Below are 16,065 nucleotides of genomic sequence, written 5' to 3' on the forward strand. Positions count from 1 at the left end.
GTTGCAAGCCTGACTTTTGCATAAGTTGGATGATTTTAATCTTCTCAGAAGTAATCCTTGATTGAATTTGAGGGATTACAGAAGGCCCGGCAGATAAAGGAGAGTGACTTTGATTTGGCGTCTGTCTATCAGAGAATATACAATAGACAGAAACCTGTAAATAGTCGAAGAAAAAGAACGACGAGGACAGAAAGTGAGAGAGAAGCAGATACATTTCCATGACTTTAACCCTCACCTGCGACATATCTTTCTGGTGTAGGGGGGTGTTAGATTTTGCTTTATCTGTGGCACAGTCACGCAAAACCAGACAGTGACAACATTTCCAGAAGTGTCAGGGGTCGGTCAGACTGGGCTATCAGGATGTAGCCTCCAGCACTCTGCGCCTGGCTTGGTTACTGTCATCACATTTCTCGGTGTTAACAATCAAAATATCTGACAAATTCTCACATTGTAGCACGTCACTGAAAGCAGGGAGCTGGAGACTAATTATTAATGTTATCTCCTCCCCGGCGGGCGTGAAGAGAGGTTTTGTGTCCCTCCGTGTCAAAAAAAGATAATGATAATTTTGATTGGACATCCTCAGCAGAGCAGAGGGGGCAGCCACTGTTGTTTTGACTATACATGACTTGAGTCCACAATTCTTTTTTACTCTTTTCAAGGGGCAAAAAGGAGATTACATGAATAGCTGAGTCTGGTTGTGTTCAGGTCTTTGCCTTTGTACATAATCCCCTGTAATTCTCTTTGTGGTGGACGTTCTCACTTGTCATTCATTGTTTGACAGCTGCAGGGTAGCCCTGAGAAGAGAAAGAAAGAGGAACTCTGATACCCAAGACAACAGAGCAGGAACTTTCTCCCAGTAACGAAATCTGTCAATGTCAGAATCTGGGAGATCATTGGAGTCTCTTCTCTTATAACACATTTTATATATACTTCAGATATATGTTTATATATGAGAGGCATTTTGAATCAATTCGTTGTTGACAACCTGCTGTTTTTGTGCGTGCAAATTTTTTTCATTTGCTGCATTTTTGCCTGGCCTTTGCATAGTTTATGAACACTCGTAGGCTGCATTATGCCTGTCTGACAAAAAGGGCCTTCACATTATTTGCATAAATACTTGCAGATCTTTAAAACAAATTATTTAGGCGTTTCCAGCTGAAAATTGTTACATTTAAAAGGATTTATGTGCATGGATACTTTTTTTTTGTCTATGAAAAATACATTATTTGTGACAAACACTCATACGCAACTTCAGGCTTTCTACCTTTACAAATAGAAAATAACAAGACATGTAACTGAAACATAGGAGATATTTTGCTTGAGTTGGCCTAACTAGGAGTGACTTTAGAGGAAATGAGTGACAGTCGGCTCTCCACAGGCAGCGTGTGCTGTGGGAGGAGCTAAAGTTTACAAGCTTGAAAGCGGCCCGCCCTCAGTGTGTAGTAGAGAGGAGGCTCGTCTTCAGTCTCTCGGAGGATGGACTGCACTTCACGGACACATTAACGGACTTTAACACACACAAGCTTGAGCTCACTTTGCGGATTTAAATCATTTTTTCGGTTCATTTTTCGACAGTTTTTTGTTTTGTTCCCACGAACTGTGAAAAGCTGAGCTGTGAGCGAGGTTTCGTGGACGGTAAGGTCTTTCTCGTGCCCGCGCGGTGTTCTTTGGTTTCCAGGTTAAACACCTTTTGCAGCGTTTAGACGGAGCTGGGTGCTAAAGAATACTCTGTGGACCTCTTTAGCCTGGCAGGAATGTACACTTCAAGTATTCAGCTCAGGCAAGTTATTCTGAAATGGGGTTTACTAACGCGCAAATTCAGGGTTTCACAGAAACTGCTTAGATAGGTGGTGTGTTGCCTTTATGATAGTCAATATAGACTTTGAATGTATCCCTGTGTTTGTGGTCTTGCTCCCCTCCCCGAACTGCTTTCATCTCATTTCCATCAGGGATGTTCTTGGTGATGGTCTCATGTACACATTCACCTGCGTACCCCTGGGCAAAATCACCCAAATTATCGTTCCTAAATCTGAATTAAAGTGAATTCGACTGCAGCTTTTGCAGCCTCGTCGTGAAAGCTTTATGTAGGTGGGGAAGCAGCCTGATGGACTGGCCCCTCTGTTTTCTATGTACACATGTGGGTAAACAGCTGCTATTCGTATTTAGCCCCAAAAGACAAACAAACAAGAAACACTTCTGTTGCATTGGCTCTGCTGTATTTTCACCAGTCTTGAAAACACACTGGCAAAGGCTGCTGCTACTGCTAAGCCCTGATCATACAAGTCTGTTAACACCATTTTGGAATTGATTCTGTCCAACTTTACACTTGCTTAATGACACCTCGCTTGTTCCCTGTTATTCTCCCAACAGCCGCCTCCTCTTATCTCTGTTGGCATTTTGTTGTAGGTGTTGACATAACTCCCATGTCTCTCTGCATTTTCTAGGAAACAACCACAGTTTGACCCCGGATAAAGGATCCGTTTTATTTTTCTGTGTGTGTGTGTCTTCAACAAGTAAGCCCAAACCATGAGTGATTATGAAATTTGTACTTTATCCTGAATTGATGGACCAAATCTGGAGGCTGTGATGCGTGTGAGAGCCAAAGCCTAGTTCAGTGTTTAGATGGTGCTGATATGCTTTGTTGGAATCTGATTGTAAATGACCGGTGGAGCAGTCTTTCCCCGTTGGGCCTCTGCTGCTGGTTCTACTCCCCTTACCAGTGTGTGATACTGTATCAGAAACACTAATACCGTTAGTGTCTGGCTCTCTTACTGTAAACAAAGCTGCAGAAACGTTTTCTCTTGAAGCATCTTGTGTGCTATCCCCCACCTACCCCGCCCGCCCTCATCCTCCCTCTCTTGCAGGCAAAAAAAACCCCACATACGCACACACAGACCCCCACCCACACAATCACGCACACATTCAAACACTCAAAACAAACACGCAGACTCCACCCAACACTCCACCCACTGTAACAACTTCAGAGGAATGGTCAGCATGTGGAGAGGTTGTGGTAAAAGAGTTGGAAGGGAAGTGGAAACCGAGGAGGGGAGACACTGCTGCTTTTAACCCCCAATAGGTTAGCGATATCCCGTACAGTGTCCGGAGGGGCTTGAAGTGCTCAGTAAAAGCTGATGGGAACTTGCGTGTTGTTCCCTGTGCAGCCTCCCAAACAGTGCTGATATGTGGGAAAACAGTCATTTGGCTGGGCTGAAGCCAAATTGCACCAGGACGGGGGCAGGCATGCAGCCAGACACGCTGTCTGTTCATCAGCTGAGTTGAGTTAGTGCAGATGAGTTCAGAAAGGGTTTTTGCATCCCAAATAAAAAGAGCAATGTGTAAAAATCCCATGCAGGTTTCTGTTTTCTCCGAGGTTTCCTGCAGTCAGGGCAGCCAGTTTGAGGAATCTGCAAGAATTCTTGTAGCATTTTTGCAACCTGAACTGTGAAAAGTCACACTTCGCTTTTACACATGGGCGATAAGGTTTAATGGTTTGCATTTGCATTCAGTCAAACCTGGCTGCAGCCCCTTTTGCTGACTGCCTCTGCTGTGTCTATGCATAGCTTTGTCTGCCAGTTGGAAGGCCATTCATATTCAGCATGACCCGCAGGTCCTGTAGAAAGACTGGCCAGGCCCTGCAGGGGTTTAGAGGTTGGGTCAGAGTAGGGTTTTGAATGCAGGTGATGTCTCTCCGGGGGCCATGCAGATGGACCTAAAATTCATTCAATTTGACTTTTCTACCTTGTTGCTTGGTCTTTGCCCACTCTGGCATTACACCCACAAACTAATCTGATTTTTGATAGTAAAAACGTGCTCCACTTGCATTTGGCCAATTTATTTTAGACTGCTGCCATGCCTGTGGTTGGGTATCATTTGGTTTTTTTCATATACTGGTGCTTAAGTTATACTTTTAAAACAGTACTGGTGCCTGAACTGATACTTTAAAAAGGAGCAGCTTTTTTTATTGCTAAGGGAAATTTTAAATTGAACACATTAAAGGTCCAGTGTGCAACATTTAGGAGGCTCTATTGGCAGAAAGGGACTTTAATGTGTATAATCACCTGAATACAGAAATGGTTTTTTGTTCCCTTAGAATGAGCCGTTTTTATCTACAGACGTCGTAGGTAGCCGTCCTTGGAGTCCCTAGTAATCCTATAGCTGTTACGGAAAAGTGTGTTCACACTGCTATAATAAAGTTGAGCAGTGTTTAACTACAAAACTGGCTTGGTTCAACAACACACGTTATTATAAAGGCAGGTTTATAACTTTTTACTTCACTGTGTCTGTCTGAAAAAGTGTAAGATTGTCATTAAGTGTCCTCAGCATCGACTTGGATGAGGCCTTAACTGAGGTGGCTGTCTTTGGATGGAAATATGTTATGTAACATGTTCCTCTCCAGAGAGGAATTAATGTCTTCTCCATTTTCCCTTTTGAAAGAAATGTAGAGAAAAAGATAAACTGTGACTTTGTAATGGAAAACAGACTTTCTGTGTGCCTGGGATGTTTTTCCTTGTGACTCCGCTGATAACCATATCTTATATTTCAGTTGGAGTAATATTCATACTGTTATTGTGTTTTTATTTTGCCCCAAGATAGTCTTGAGATTCAGTATTTACATGGGAAATTACAAAATGGAACCATATTATTTTGCTATAAAAAACATAGAACGTGTATTCTTATGTGTGACAGGTGGGGGAAGTTATCAGGCACCTGTGGTTACGGGAAAAGTGTTGTTTGGAAGAGATAAGCTTTCCATTTAGAGAAGGAAATACTGCAGTTTTATTTCTTTCAAAACTTCCTTCTTAAAGCTTTAATTTAACACATTAACAAACTATGTCAGTACATACTGTAGTGCCTCAATCCACGTGTCCAGTTTTCCCTTGTTGGATATCAAATCATTTTTATTTGATGCAAAATAAAGCGACAAGCACGTATTCACCTAAGCAATTCGTCAGTTAAACTAATTATATTAGGGACTGTCTGAAAATTATTGGGGGGAAAGCAAAGGTGGAGGGTTTTTTTGTTTTTGTTTAAGCTAATAGAGGATAGCCTGAACTCTTACTAGTTTTTTATCACCTGGGATTTTATATGCACCAGTTTGTTTAGTTTGCCATACATTTAGCAATTTTCAATTAAACCTCACATGTGGCTTTAAGGTACAGGGTCAAATGAGTTGTACCACTTTTCTGTGCCTACTGGAGGAGAAGGAGTATTGCAGTTGTATTCTAATTCTGAAGACGGGTCCAAAGAAAATATTGTAAAAGCTGGAGAGGGCTTTTTTTTTAGTTAAAATTAAAATGTAGGTCCCCTCCCCACACAAATAATTTTCATACAGTTCCTTACTTATAAAAAATAGGCTGGTGTTGTGCTCTATTGCATTTTCATTGGAAATCAATTAATCATAATGTCAGCAGTCTTTCTAATCATTTTTAATTATTTCCCAGTTACTGTTAGCAGTTATAAATTCATTATGATAGCTTTCCTTATCTCGCCATGTATCAGCTATTATCAGCGGTATTGTTGCCAGGAGGGACCACACTGTTGACTTATTACTTCCTTTATTGGCGGCGACTGCTCGCAAAGACAAAGACGGAGCCAGTGACAGTAAACAAAGCAGAAGTGCTTCAGCTGTTCCTTTTTGAAGTCGACATGTTTGCAGAGAGTAAACAGCCAGCAGCCTTGAGGCAGCGAACCAGACAAACGACTCAGACAAACTGTGTCATGTTTCCACTTGGGATGAGTAATGAGAACAGTTTTGTGGTCAAGGCACGTCGTTACTTTCATTGACGTTCTTACCTGAACGCGCTGAAGTGATTGCAGTGCAGGTCTGACGAGGTGAAGCAGGGGCCAGAAACAGAATATCGTCATCTGATACGCTTTTAAATCCTATTGCCCTGCTTGTCAAATGGAGTAAAGAAATGAGTCCTCAAATCGCTTTAACTGCAGGGATTAATCGTGCCCCCCCTCCCCAACTCGATGTTTAAGTCATGAGATGAATAGCCTACTATGGATAGCCAAGTCTTTGGATTTGATGGTGTAATTAGCAGATGAACTGTGATGCTAACACAGCATGGTCCAGACCTCACAAAGGCCTCTATTGTGTGATTACATGACTGGAAATCTTCGAGTCTCCTTTGTCACGCCACAGAGTTTGTTCACAGACTTGACTGACATCATCATCAAGCCAGCAGATGAATGAAATGTTGTCCTGCGTTGTGGCCATTTGCATCTTTTGCTATCAACAAGTGTTCCCTATACATCTTTGTTAGAAAGTCACAAGGAGACCAGAGTGGTAGGGAAATACATGAAATACCCTTTTCTTTTCCTTTCTCCTTCTTTGCTGACGTCTTTGGCCAGTCATTAAATTCCAGTCTGTCAAGCTGTAGAGCCCTAAGCAAAGTGTAAATCTAAATTCCTCTGTGTCTCTTCTTGTGATGTTCCCACCGGAAGCTAAATGTTCAGCTTTAATGATGAGGATTTCCTGATTGGTCAGGGTACTTCATTAGTCTGAATGGGTCATCAGGTTAAAAGTGTGGAGCTCTTTCCAACCCAGTAGCACGTAATAAACAAAAGGAGATTAGTGTAATCTGTTTTCCAGTTTTTAGACTTAAAGCAATCATTTTTAAATGCTCTAAAGTTATTTTCTTATAAGTGGCTTGCACAAAGGTTCCCATAGTTTGTGTGACAGGACTCTGATCAAGCAGGTCTCTGGGATATTATGCCTTCTATCACACTGCATTCTGACTGACACGCACAGCTCATTATTGACGCTTTGCAAGTTTTTCAAGAACCGATCTCCCACTGTTCCCCCGTCAGGCTTGAATAATTTGAGGCAAGGGCAACTCTGTATCAGAGGGAATAAGGTGACCCCAACTCTCCTTTAAGCACTTATCTCCTCTGCCAGTTCTGCTTCACTCACTCGTTTGAAATGATAATTGCTCTTTCCTGCGCTGCAAAGCTCGAGCAGTATGTGCACAAATGTAAAAGTGAGTTTGAATATTCCTCAGAGCCCATTCGAGCTTTGGAAAGTAGTGTCCCACCACGCTCTTCGCTCTCGATTTCAACGCTGTGTGTGTGTATTGCATGTTGGGGATTGGGGGTAGGGGGCAAAAGACAAGTTCCGTTGCTAACCTAAAGATAACACAGGGGGATGTACAATCTGAGTCCATCGTTGCATTTTAATGAATACCTTTTACTCAGAGACACGGCGCGATGGGATCATGGAAACAGTTCACGTACTGTAGTTAAACAATTAACACAGGCCTGTCTGGAAGCTTAAGGTCACGCAAAGCCAATTAGGGCATATTCAGTGCCCAGCCTAGTGCCTGATTATAACTTGAATATGAGCAGATTGTGAAGTACTCAGATTATTGTCATGTCACTCCTGAACCTGGTTTTCTTACTTACATTAAGATTAATATCAAACACTTATTATTCTATAAAACCATGAATAGCTAATAACTATTGTTTTAGCATTTCAGCTAACTGCCTTTCATGTTACACTGCAAGTTACAGCTTTAACTAAGATGATTTTATAAATTCAACCAAGTCCAGCACAAACAAAAGGTGCTCTATTTGCCTTTTTATTTATATTTTTTCTATTTAGCCTAGAGACCTTCCTTCTTTCTGGACATCGACTAAATCAATCAAAACAAATCATGTCTTATCTAAAGCATTACTGGGAATGTTGTGTTTCTGTGAACCACATGTAATGTCAATATTAGCTTTGTCTCCTTGCATGCATGCAAATGTGTCTGTGATATGGTTAGTATTTAAGTGTATCTTTAGCTCAAGACTATAACAAGTTTACTGTGGGTTTTGATGCAGATCTGGATCCAGAAGCGGATTAAATAGCACATTTGGAGTACTGTGCTGTAGAATATGCCATCACTGAGTGTGTTCTAGTTTAGTAAGTATGCTTTGTGTCTGTTATGCTAAAAGGAAACTTACTCACATACTCATTTATTTTTACCCATGGCAAGTGAGGTTAATTGCCTTTAGTTTTGTAGTAAGTTGTTATACAGCCTTTTCCTGTTTTTTGTTGGGTAAAAGTCATCATCATTGTGTATGTGAATGCATCAGGGACATACCACAGCAGGATGCATTACAGCCAGTCATCAATAGAAAGATGATACTATGAATAATTAATAATGCATGCCGGAAAAGTCTGTATCCTCATATTATCACTCTGAGATCACACATGTGAATCAATAATTCAGTGAACGCTGTTGGTTTCAATTCTCAGAGACCTTCATATTACTGTCAAACACACAGCACACTGGTCGGACTCGAACCCATCGCCGCTGCAGGGAGGACTCGGCCTTAGTACAGGGGGTGCCCTGGTAGCTCACCTGGTGGAGCTGGCACCCCCCTTTCTTATTCATCCTTATTACTTTTGCAACATACTCACTGTGAAGGATTAGAAAAGTGCCAGATGGCTGTACCTTGTTGCACCTCACATACATTATCAGCTGCTTGCTATCATTAAGAGAAGCACATTTGCATAGGGGAAATGGAGAGGGATAAGTTAAATCAATGGCTCTTGATTAGCAGTCAGATGGGGTTATTCGTGGCATTTGTACAAATTTGTCTCTTCAAAGGAAGTTTGCCTTCTGGCATCAGGATCCTGAATGCAGCTGTCCCATATTACAGACCTAAAAGTTGGAGTGTGCATAAAGGTTTTTATTTTATCCCAGGTTAAACTATCCTCTGTTGTGTGCTGACACAGAGGCCTCAGTTGGTTTCAGAGCCAACAGAAAAGCATGTTACCTGCAGGGCAGAAATGATATTGGAGAGACAATATAAAAACATTTTTTGCATTTTATGTGTTTGTTATTCTTCCAAAGTGTAACATAGGAGAGAAAGTGAAAGCATGTCCCATTGATTCCTTTACTTCTCTGAAAGCTTTAAAAAATATTTACATTGAATCAGCATTTAATTTCCTGTTATATAGGAAATTCCTTTAAGAATTAAAAACAAAACAGTATTTGGATGGAAAGATGTAAAGCCTGTGTTGTGTTCAGCTTGTTATGAGTTATATTATCCATATTAAAAGCTACTTGAAGGCCTCAGTCAGAGTATATCCTGGGGATTTGTCTCTGGTAGAAGTATTACCCATAAGTTGCTGTACATTCCTGACAAAGCAATGAGCCATTTTAGCAACAGTGTCGACGTACCCAAGATCTTACAGTTACAGTTTATTTTTAACCCAGTCGTGATTTATTTAGGAGTCTGCTTTCGTGGTGCTGGGAGCAGTCTGCTCAGCTGACTCCTCTTGACTCCCCCCTGTCCCACCCCCAGGTGGGCTGGATGAGAGGAAATGTGGTTTCCCATGTTCACACAAGGTGCCATACAGTGCTGTACCTCTGTACCTTTCTCTGTTCTAACTTTTCTATTTCAGTGTAACTTTATATCTGACGCAGGTCCATATTAGCATCTAAAGTCTAAATAATCTTTATGATCTTTTAAATTGCAAGTTGCAATTACATTGCATCTCTCATATATGTGATGTAGATGCTGAAACTTTATAGACAAATCCTGCAGCTGATTTATGTATTGTGCTGTCAAGCGCAGCTGCCATTACTGCGTTGGCAGCAACTGAACACATTTACACTGACGATGAAAGCAGAGATGTTTGGGTTACCTCAGGGTCAGCAGTCGCCTCCTGCGACAGATAAAGGTGATCTGTGTGAAAGTGGACGTCTCAAATCTTGAGCATGAAATTAGTTATCACACAGGCTTTGGGGAAAAAAACATTAACAAACATTAACATACGGCTTCTGTCCGACCTCCACAGTTTGGATGTGAAAGGGCTGTCCGGAGAGGCTAGTTAAACCCAGCAGGACTAGATAGTTTATGATTTAAGTAATCAAACTCAATGATTTCTTTCTTTGGAATCAGGAGAAACGCATCATTGTTTAAAAACTGTAACTACATGAGCAGGAAACAGAGCTAGCAAGAGATCAGCACCATTGGCACTCTGAGGGCAGATTGCTCAATCTGAACTGTCCCTCGCCGGCACTTTGTCAGCATACCGCACCGGATTTGGCTTTTACTATCCATTTTTTAAAAGTTGAAGTTTCCTGTTGGAGCAGACACCAAGTTAACAAAATTTTGTTGACAAACTGTATTTTTTTAATCTTATAAACCTAAAATTTTAATGGCATTTGAAGATTATATTTTGAGCATATAACTCTATATAGCTCTATCTTCTGCACCGTTTAGCCACCAGGAGTTGCCACCATTGATTTTTTGGGGGGGAAAATGGTGTACCATCCTCCTACCATCCCCTTGGTGAAATTTAAACAAGTGAGGCTCTGCCCACTCAGCTAAGCAGACGGCTATAAGTGAGAGTTATAATGGCAGACACAGCGAGCAGTCTCTGCCTTGTCAGTCACCTACTGAGGTCTTTTCTGCCCAATATAATGGCTCCATAAATCTTCCTGAATAGTAATCCGCACTCAAGGGGCCATGTTGTTTTTAGGGTCGGACATGGAAAAAAATTCACCCTGAACATTAGTGGAAGACAAAAACAGATTTGACCCTACAAAAACAATTAAACCTGATGTTTTTTCAGTTGCTGTCTTACAAAGTCACCCTTAAACCTGGCAAAAACTGAGACACTGAAGTTTAAAATTTGATTGCAGCTGCACAATTAAATGCAAATGCTTTTATAGTTCTCTTTCACTTTGGACTTATATGTACTCATGATACTGTTAATGGATTGGACGGCGGCCTAATCTAGCCTCATGTCGTGCTCTGTGATAGTGCTCTCATCACAGGGTCCTGCCTGGCCACTGATTATCTCCAGAAGTGCCTCAGTCTGTGCCAAAGACTAAATGAGAGACAAGTCACTTTGAGGGGATGACTTATTGGGAGCTGGTTGTTGAGCACAAAGCCCAGTCGTTTATACAAAGCTAGCCAAATGGTTAGCATTCACGCTGCTCCCTATCCAGTGAACTTGCCATGACCTGGCCGAGTATATCGCCCAATGTGTCTGTCACATCCTTTCTCTCTCAACAGATGCAGGTATTAATAGGGAGCCTCGAGGGAGTTTCGAAAGGTTAATTAATCTGTAGCCTTAAGCAATATGGCACCAGATTCACCCTTCATAGATACAAGGAGCAGCAGACCTTCTCCTAGATGAGCAGATGGGTCCTGTGGCACTGAGCAAGGCGGGTCGCCTGTACTGTAACAACTCCAGCTGAATAGAGCTCTAATCCTATAAGTCCTATAATAGTTGTTTCTAATAAGATCACTTTCTTTGGTCGAGTACTTGCTGTCAAATATGCTTTAATGCTTATTAATATTTAATACAGATCCATACTTTGTTGTTGTAAAGAATGGATTAGGACACTACATGATTCATTTGACTCAAATACATGTACTTGTGACAAAAAAAAAGTAAAAGAAAACGGGACAAGTACGTCATTACACAAATTTACTTGCCCTTCATGCCCTTGTTAAGCCTCAGTGGCTCTGCCTCAGGGGTGTGGAACGTCCATCCTGTCCTCCTCAGGTACTGGCCTGTGTTATATATAAGCATCACGCTCATGAGTCATACTGCATTTTGGATTCCCCAGATACCTTTATTTTCCCAGTCTGCTGCAGGGGCCTCTTCATATTGACATAACTCATTTATGACTGAGCTCAGTAACATTTTGTTGTTGCTTTAAAATACAGTGTGCCTTTTTTAAAAGACACTGAAGAGAAGTGTGAAGATTTATAACATGTTTGCAAGACAGTTTATTAAGCAGCTTTGATTTGGCTCATACTGGTTACTTCACACCTGTGTGTCCTACCACTTATGAGCTCTTATCTGGTGTCCATAGGCACCATTTCTAACCACTTTACTAGACCATATGACAAAAAGTGATCTTTGCTCAAACCAATTCACTCAATTATATTTATTCAAGCATTAATGTCCAAAAGAATTAGCCAAAAAGTCAAAGTGGCAGGAAACCCTCCCAACAGCACCCCTTTCTTTTCATTAAAATTTAAAAGACCTCTGGAGTTACATAAGGATATGCCCTGGGAACATGGAGACCTGGGGTGTGCGACACACACGCACACAGTCCATGTTGTTGCAGTCTCAGCAGGCATGAAAAGGACCGGCTGAGGAGGTGGAAGATGTTACAAGATCATGAACGGATGTTTCAGCCTCCAGTGACTCGGCTAACTTCAGTGGAGCAGCAGGAACCAGAGCAGGCTGGTAGTGTCGAGTGACACAGACATATTGTCTCGCTGGTCGAGACCCAGGGGACGGACAGAGACGGGTGTGACAGCGAGGCACAGATGCAGAGATAAGGGGGGAAAAGGTTTTATTCAGTAAAACTAGCGCTAATCTGTCTTTTCATTGCAAAGGCGAGACAGATGACCATCCACCTACCTACAAAAAGTTTTTCCGTTATTATGCAAGACGGACAGCTTGCCGGTTAACGGCAATCTGTCTGCTACCAGCCAGCAACTCAACAAGCCATTCAGTCAGCAAGCTGCTAATTTTCCTGGTGCCAGTCTGTAAGTCTGTTAGCCAACTGGTCCGTGTTTACTGACAGGTAGCGGGGGGACGGGGTTGTAAATCTGTTCATCCTGCAGGCTGTTGTAATCTGTCCAGATTGATCAGAAGTTTTAAAATGGTATTCCCCAGCAGGCCAACCAGGGGCCACTGACCGACCCCCAGTTGTCTTGTACTGTTGTTGGATTTATTAGCTCCCGTAAATATTTCAAGGAGGTCTTCTGGGAGTTTTTGCAGTGATGCAAGCTCTCAACCAGAGACGCCATGTGCTCTCCAGTGTTTACTATCTAAACGTCACCACCTATGTGGGAGCCCGGAGGGGGAGGGAAGGTATCCAGCGCTGTCAGGCAGTAAGGAGTAATGACTTGTGTTCTATCACAGGAACAGGCTCTGCTATGTTCTTGACTTGTCTGTACTCTGCTCAGGATAAAATCATGAGAATCGATGAACAGTTTGATGAATAAATAAATGATTTTCTTCATCTATTCAGTGTTCATCTAGCACCATCGTCAGGTTTAGATATTTCTCTCAGGTGTTGGTCGAGACCAAAAACAGAGCTAAAAGAAGACTTAGATTTGCCACATGACTCCATATGAATGCTAATGTAGCTTTATATTGGCAAGATGTTCACCGTACAAACTAAAAAGTCACTGTCTGTGTTTACAGCTTGTTTCCTAGTGGCATGTGTTCTTGCCGGTTTAAGGACTACCACAACGCGGTTTTCAAGTTTCTTTTTTACCCTAGAGCTGTATATCTTACGTCCTGTGTTTGTTTATCAAAGAGGGATGAATCAGATGGGAATAGTACCTATTTCAAGGGTTTTCAAAGAAAGCCGACACCCTACTAAATGAAAAATCTACACAACAGGCACCTTATCTGCACACTCGTGCTGTAGCCAATAAAAGTCAGAGAGCAGATGTGTTCATTGCGCCTCTTTGAGACAAATTACAGAGTTGTCTTGGGAGTCACTGTTCTTTCATTTATTTCTCCACATAGCCACAAAATTAGAGCGAGGCTGCCATATTATCATCTCGGGGATCTCTCACCGATTGTTGATGACAGCATAATTAAATGCAGGGATTTAAAAAAAAGTCCACCATGCGTTTTATCTCAAAGAGAAACTATGTGGGCTGCTGTGCAAATTGGACATTCACTTAGATTTAGAAGTTTGTAAAACCCGGTATACTACCACATGGTAGCTGGCTGGTGGTCTAAAATGATCTGTTTAGTTGAGTTTTTCTTTGGCAGTGTGGTGTAAGAGCAAACATTAGAAGCATAAACATTTGTTTATGTCATCAAGGCTTTAGCTGAAACCATCAGTGTGCTGCAGTTTAATATTAAAGTCTCAGGACAAAGAAGGGAGGCGGGTGATTTTTGGGTGATTCCATTGTTTCTCATCAAGGCTACACCATAACTGTTTGCAGTAAAATCCCCCCCATCCCCCCCAAATGAACAGCAGCCAAATATATCAGTTCTTTGCTTTTGTAGTTGTTGGTTATAGCGTCAGAAGTTGGATATGGATCTGTTATTCTAGCTTGTGTTTCATCTTTTTTTTTAACATGTTCTTGGATCAGACATAAAGAAACGACTTCTCTCTCTTCCCTCCACAGATCCACAATGACTTTTGCTAAACGGCCACTGGTCAGAGCATAGTGCTGATCCATCGAAGAGCACTATGAGTAGATGACAACAAGCAGCCTTTAATCCAGAAAGGATTCCTCTTCTCTGTGCTAAGAGTCTGCTAACTGTTTGTAAAGACCACTGGGAGTACAAGAATCAAGCCAAGGACACGTTCACTCCCCCTCAGCCTGCAGGAAGATGGGAGTGAGAAAATAAAGCTCTGCAGAGTCAAGAGGAGCTTAATGAATACCAAGGAATCTTAAAACAAACTGTGCAATTGCGTGTGTCGGTGTGAGAGGATCAGGCAACCATGTGGACATTAGCTGCGACTGTCCACTATCTTCTGGCTGCTGCACTGCTATTGGCTAGCTGCCTCCAATCACTGATGGCCACTGAGGATGATGTCACACCGCGCATTAGTTTCCCTTACAGTAAGTACAAATAATTAACTGACACACTCAGTATTGATTATTGTAAGCATTGCTGGAAACGAGGAATTCCAGTGTTATTACAGTTTCTAAAATAATAATTCACTGCTCACAGTACTAATTCGCTATATAAAGTGTTTGGATGTTGGTTTCTTTTTTTGTCCTTTCAAAAACCAAAATATAAAAGCAAAAATGTAAGGAATTGGTTTAACAGTGTTAATCTGATCCAGTTTAAGCTGTACACATTAGCATTCACAGCTAACTAGCTAACTACCAACAATAGCAACTTAATTTTGCATTGCTTCCAAGACAAGCGGCAGTTTATAATACATTATTTTGTGGGGTTACAGGCTATGTTAAAAAGAAACCCCAGTCATGACCTTAGCAAGCTGTCAACTCCACACAATATAACATCATTTAGGTTAATGGTGAACAACAAACAAGTGTGCCGTGAAGCAACAGTATATTGACACAGAAATGTCAGAGACTACAAGTGCCTTCAGGCCCAGATGCACACATGGCAAAACGCCTGATCTACAAATACCACTTCTCATAAATACATGCAATTATAAGTTTGTTCCCTGGGGGTCTTTTTTTTTTAAGATTACCTGTCACTTTAAGCCTTGACAGAACAATGGGGTGAAGTATGCATGGCATAACATGTGACTCCTCAGAGTCAGAGTTACTCAAGTGCAACAATTTGGGACCTAGAAACACATTCTGCAGCACATATAGTCTGTCTTCGTACCTTCAAATGCACTCAGTTCTTCCTCCCTTTTGCCACTAATTGACCTTTTTGTTATTGTCCAGCTGAATGCAACAATTTATCTCTCAAACATAAACTTAATGTCTCTCCCGGTGAGTCCATTGATTGAATGGGAGACCTTTTTTGCGCCTGACTTCATCATTGCATGTAATTACTCCACACACACTGCAACCCTCCTCATATTATAATGACTTTGGATTAAGCTTTTATAATGCAAAAATGTGGTGCTGTTATTCACTATTTGTTCAGCTAACAGCTTTTTGGCAATTGATTGATGCATTATGGGAGCTTATGACAGATGAGAGGGAGAAAAGAGAAATAAGGTTGCTGTTTGGATGCAGCTCACAGGAGAAATTGACTGCTTCTCAGGGAAGTGTTGGTAAACACTTTTTCTTTTTAACATCCTGTGTTGTAGCTGTTGGGGAAAAGGACAGCTTTACACAGGCAACCAATTGATTCTCAAAATTAGCTCCCTGGTTTGTGTATTTTTATCCTGACCTTGTCTCTGTTTTGCAACACTGCTCATACAGGCAAATATGCCGATCCAGCAGCAACCGAAGTATAGGCTTATATGGATGTAGAGGTGCGTGTGCTCCTGTAAACACTACCTGTCTGAGTCTGAAGTTCCTTCCTCTGAAAACAACGATGCTTGTTTTCTTGAGCCAGCTCAGTGAGGCGTAATGCTGTAATTCACATGCACCATCTCAAACTGGCATCGCTTATACCCAAGAACAACC

General features: G+C 41.6%; 1 protein-coding gene across 2 annotated transcripts in view; it reads left to right on the plus strand.

Moving 5' to 3' along the window:
- The window catches only part of sema4bb (sema domain, immunoglobulin domain (Ig), transmembrane domain (TM) and short cytoplasmic domain, (semaphorin) 4Bb), a 54,219-nt gene that overhangs the window by 7,759 nt on the left and 30,395 nt on the right, over nt 1-16,065 (plus strand). Inside the window, exons 1-2 of one of the 2 annotated variants that reach the window (XM_051379239.1) lie at nt 1,444-1,635; nt 14,125-14,565. In XM_051379239.1, the coding sequence (XP_051235199.1) occupies nt 14,445-14,565 (121 nt within the window). In that variant the 5' untranslated portion in view covers nt 1,444-1,635; nt 14,125-14,444. Of the gene's footprint in view, nt 1-1,443; nt 1,636-14,124; nt 14,566-16,065 lie in introns of those variants that run through there. The other variant, XM_051379240.1, reaches the window with a different exon arrangement.

Source organism: Dicentrarchus labrax, unplaced genomic scaffold (genome assembly GCF_905237075.1).
Source record: "Dicentrarchus labrax unplaced genomic scaffold, dlabrax2021, whole genome shotgun sequence".
NCBI classification, from domain to species: Eukaryota; Metazoa; Chordata; class Actinopteri; family Moronidae; genus Dicentrarchus; species Dicentrarchus labrax.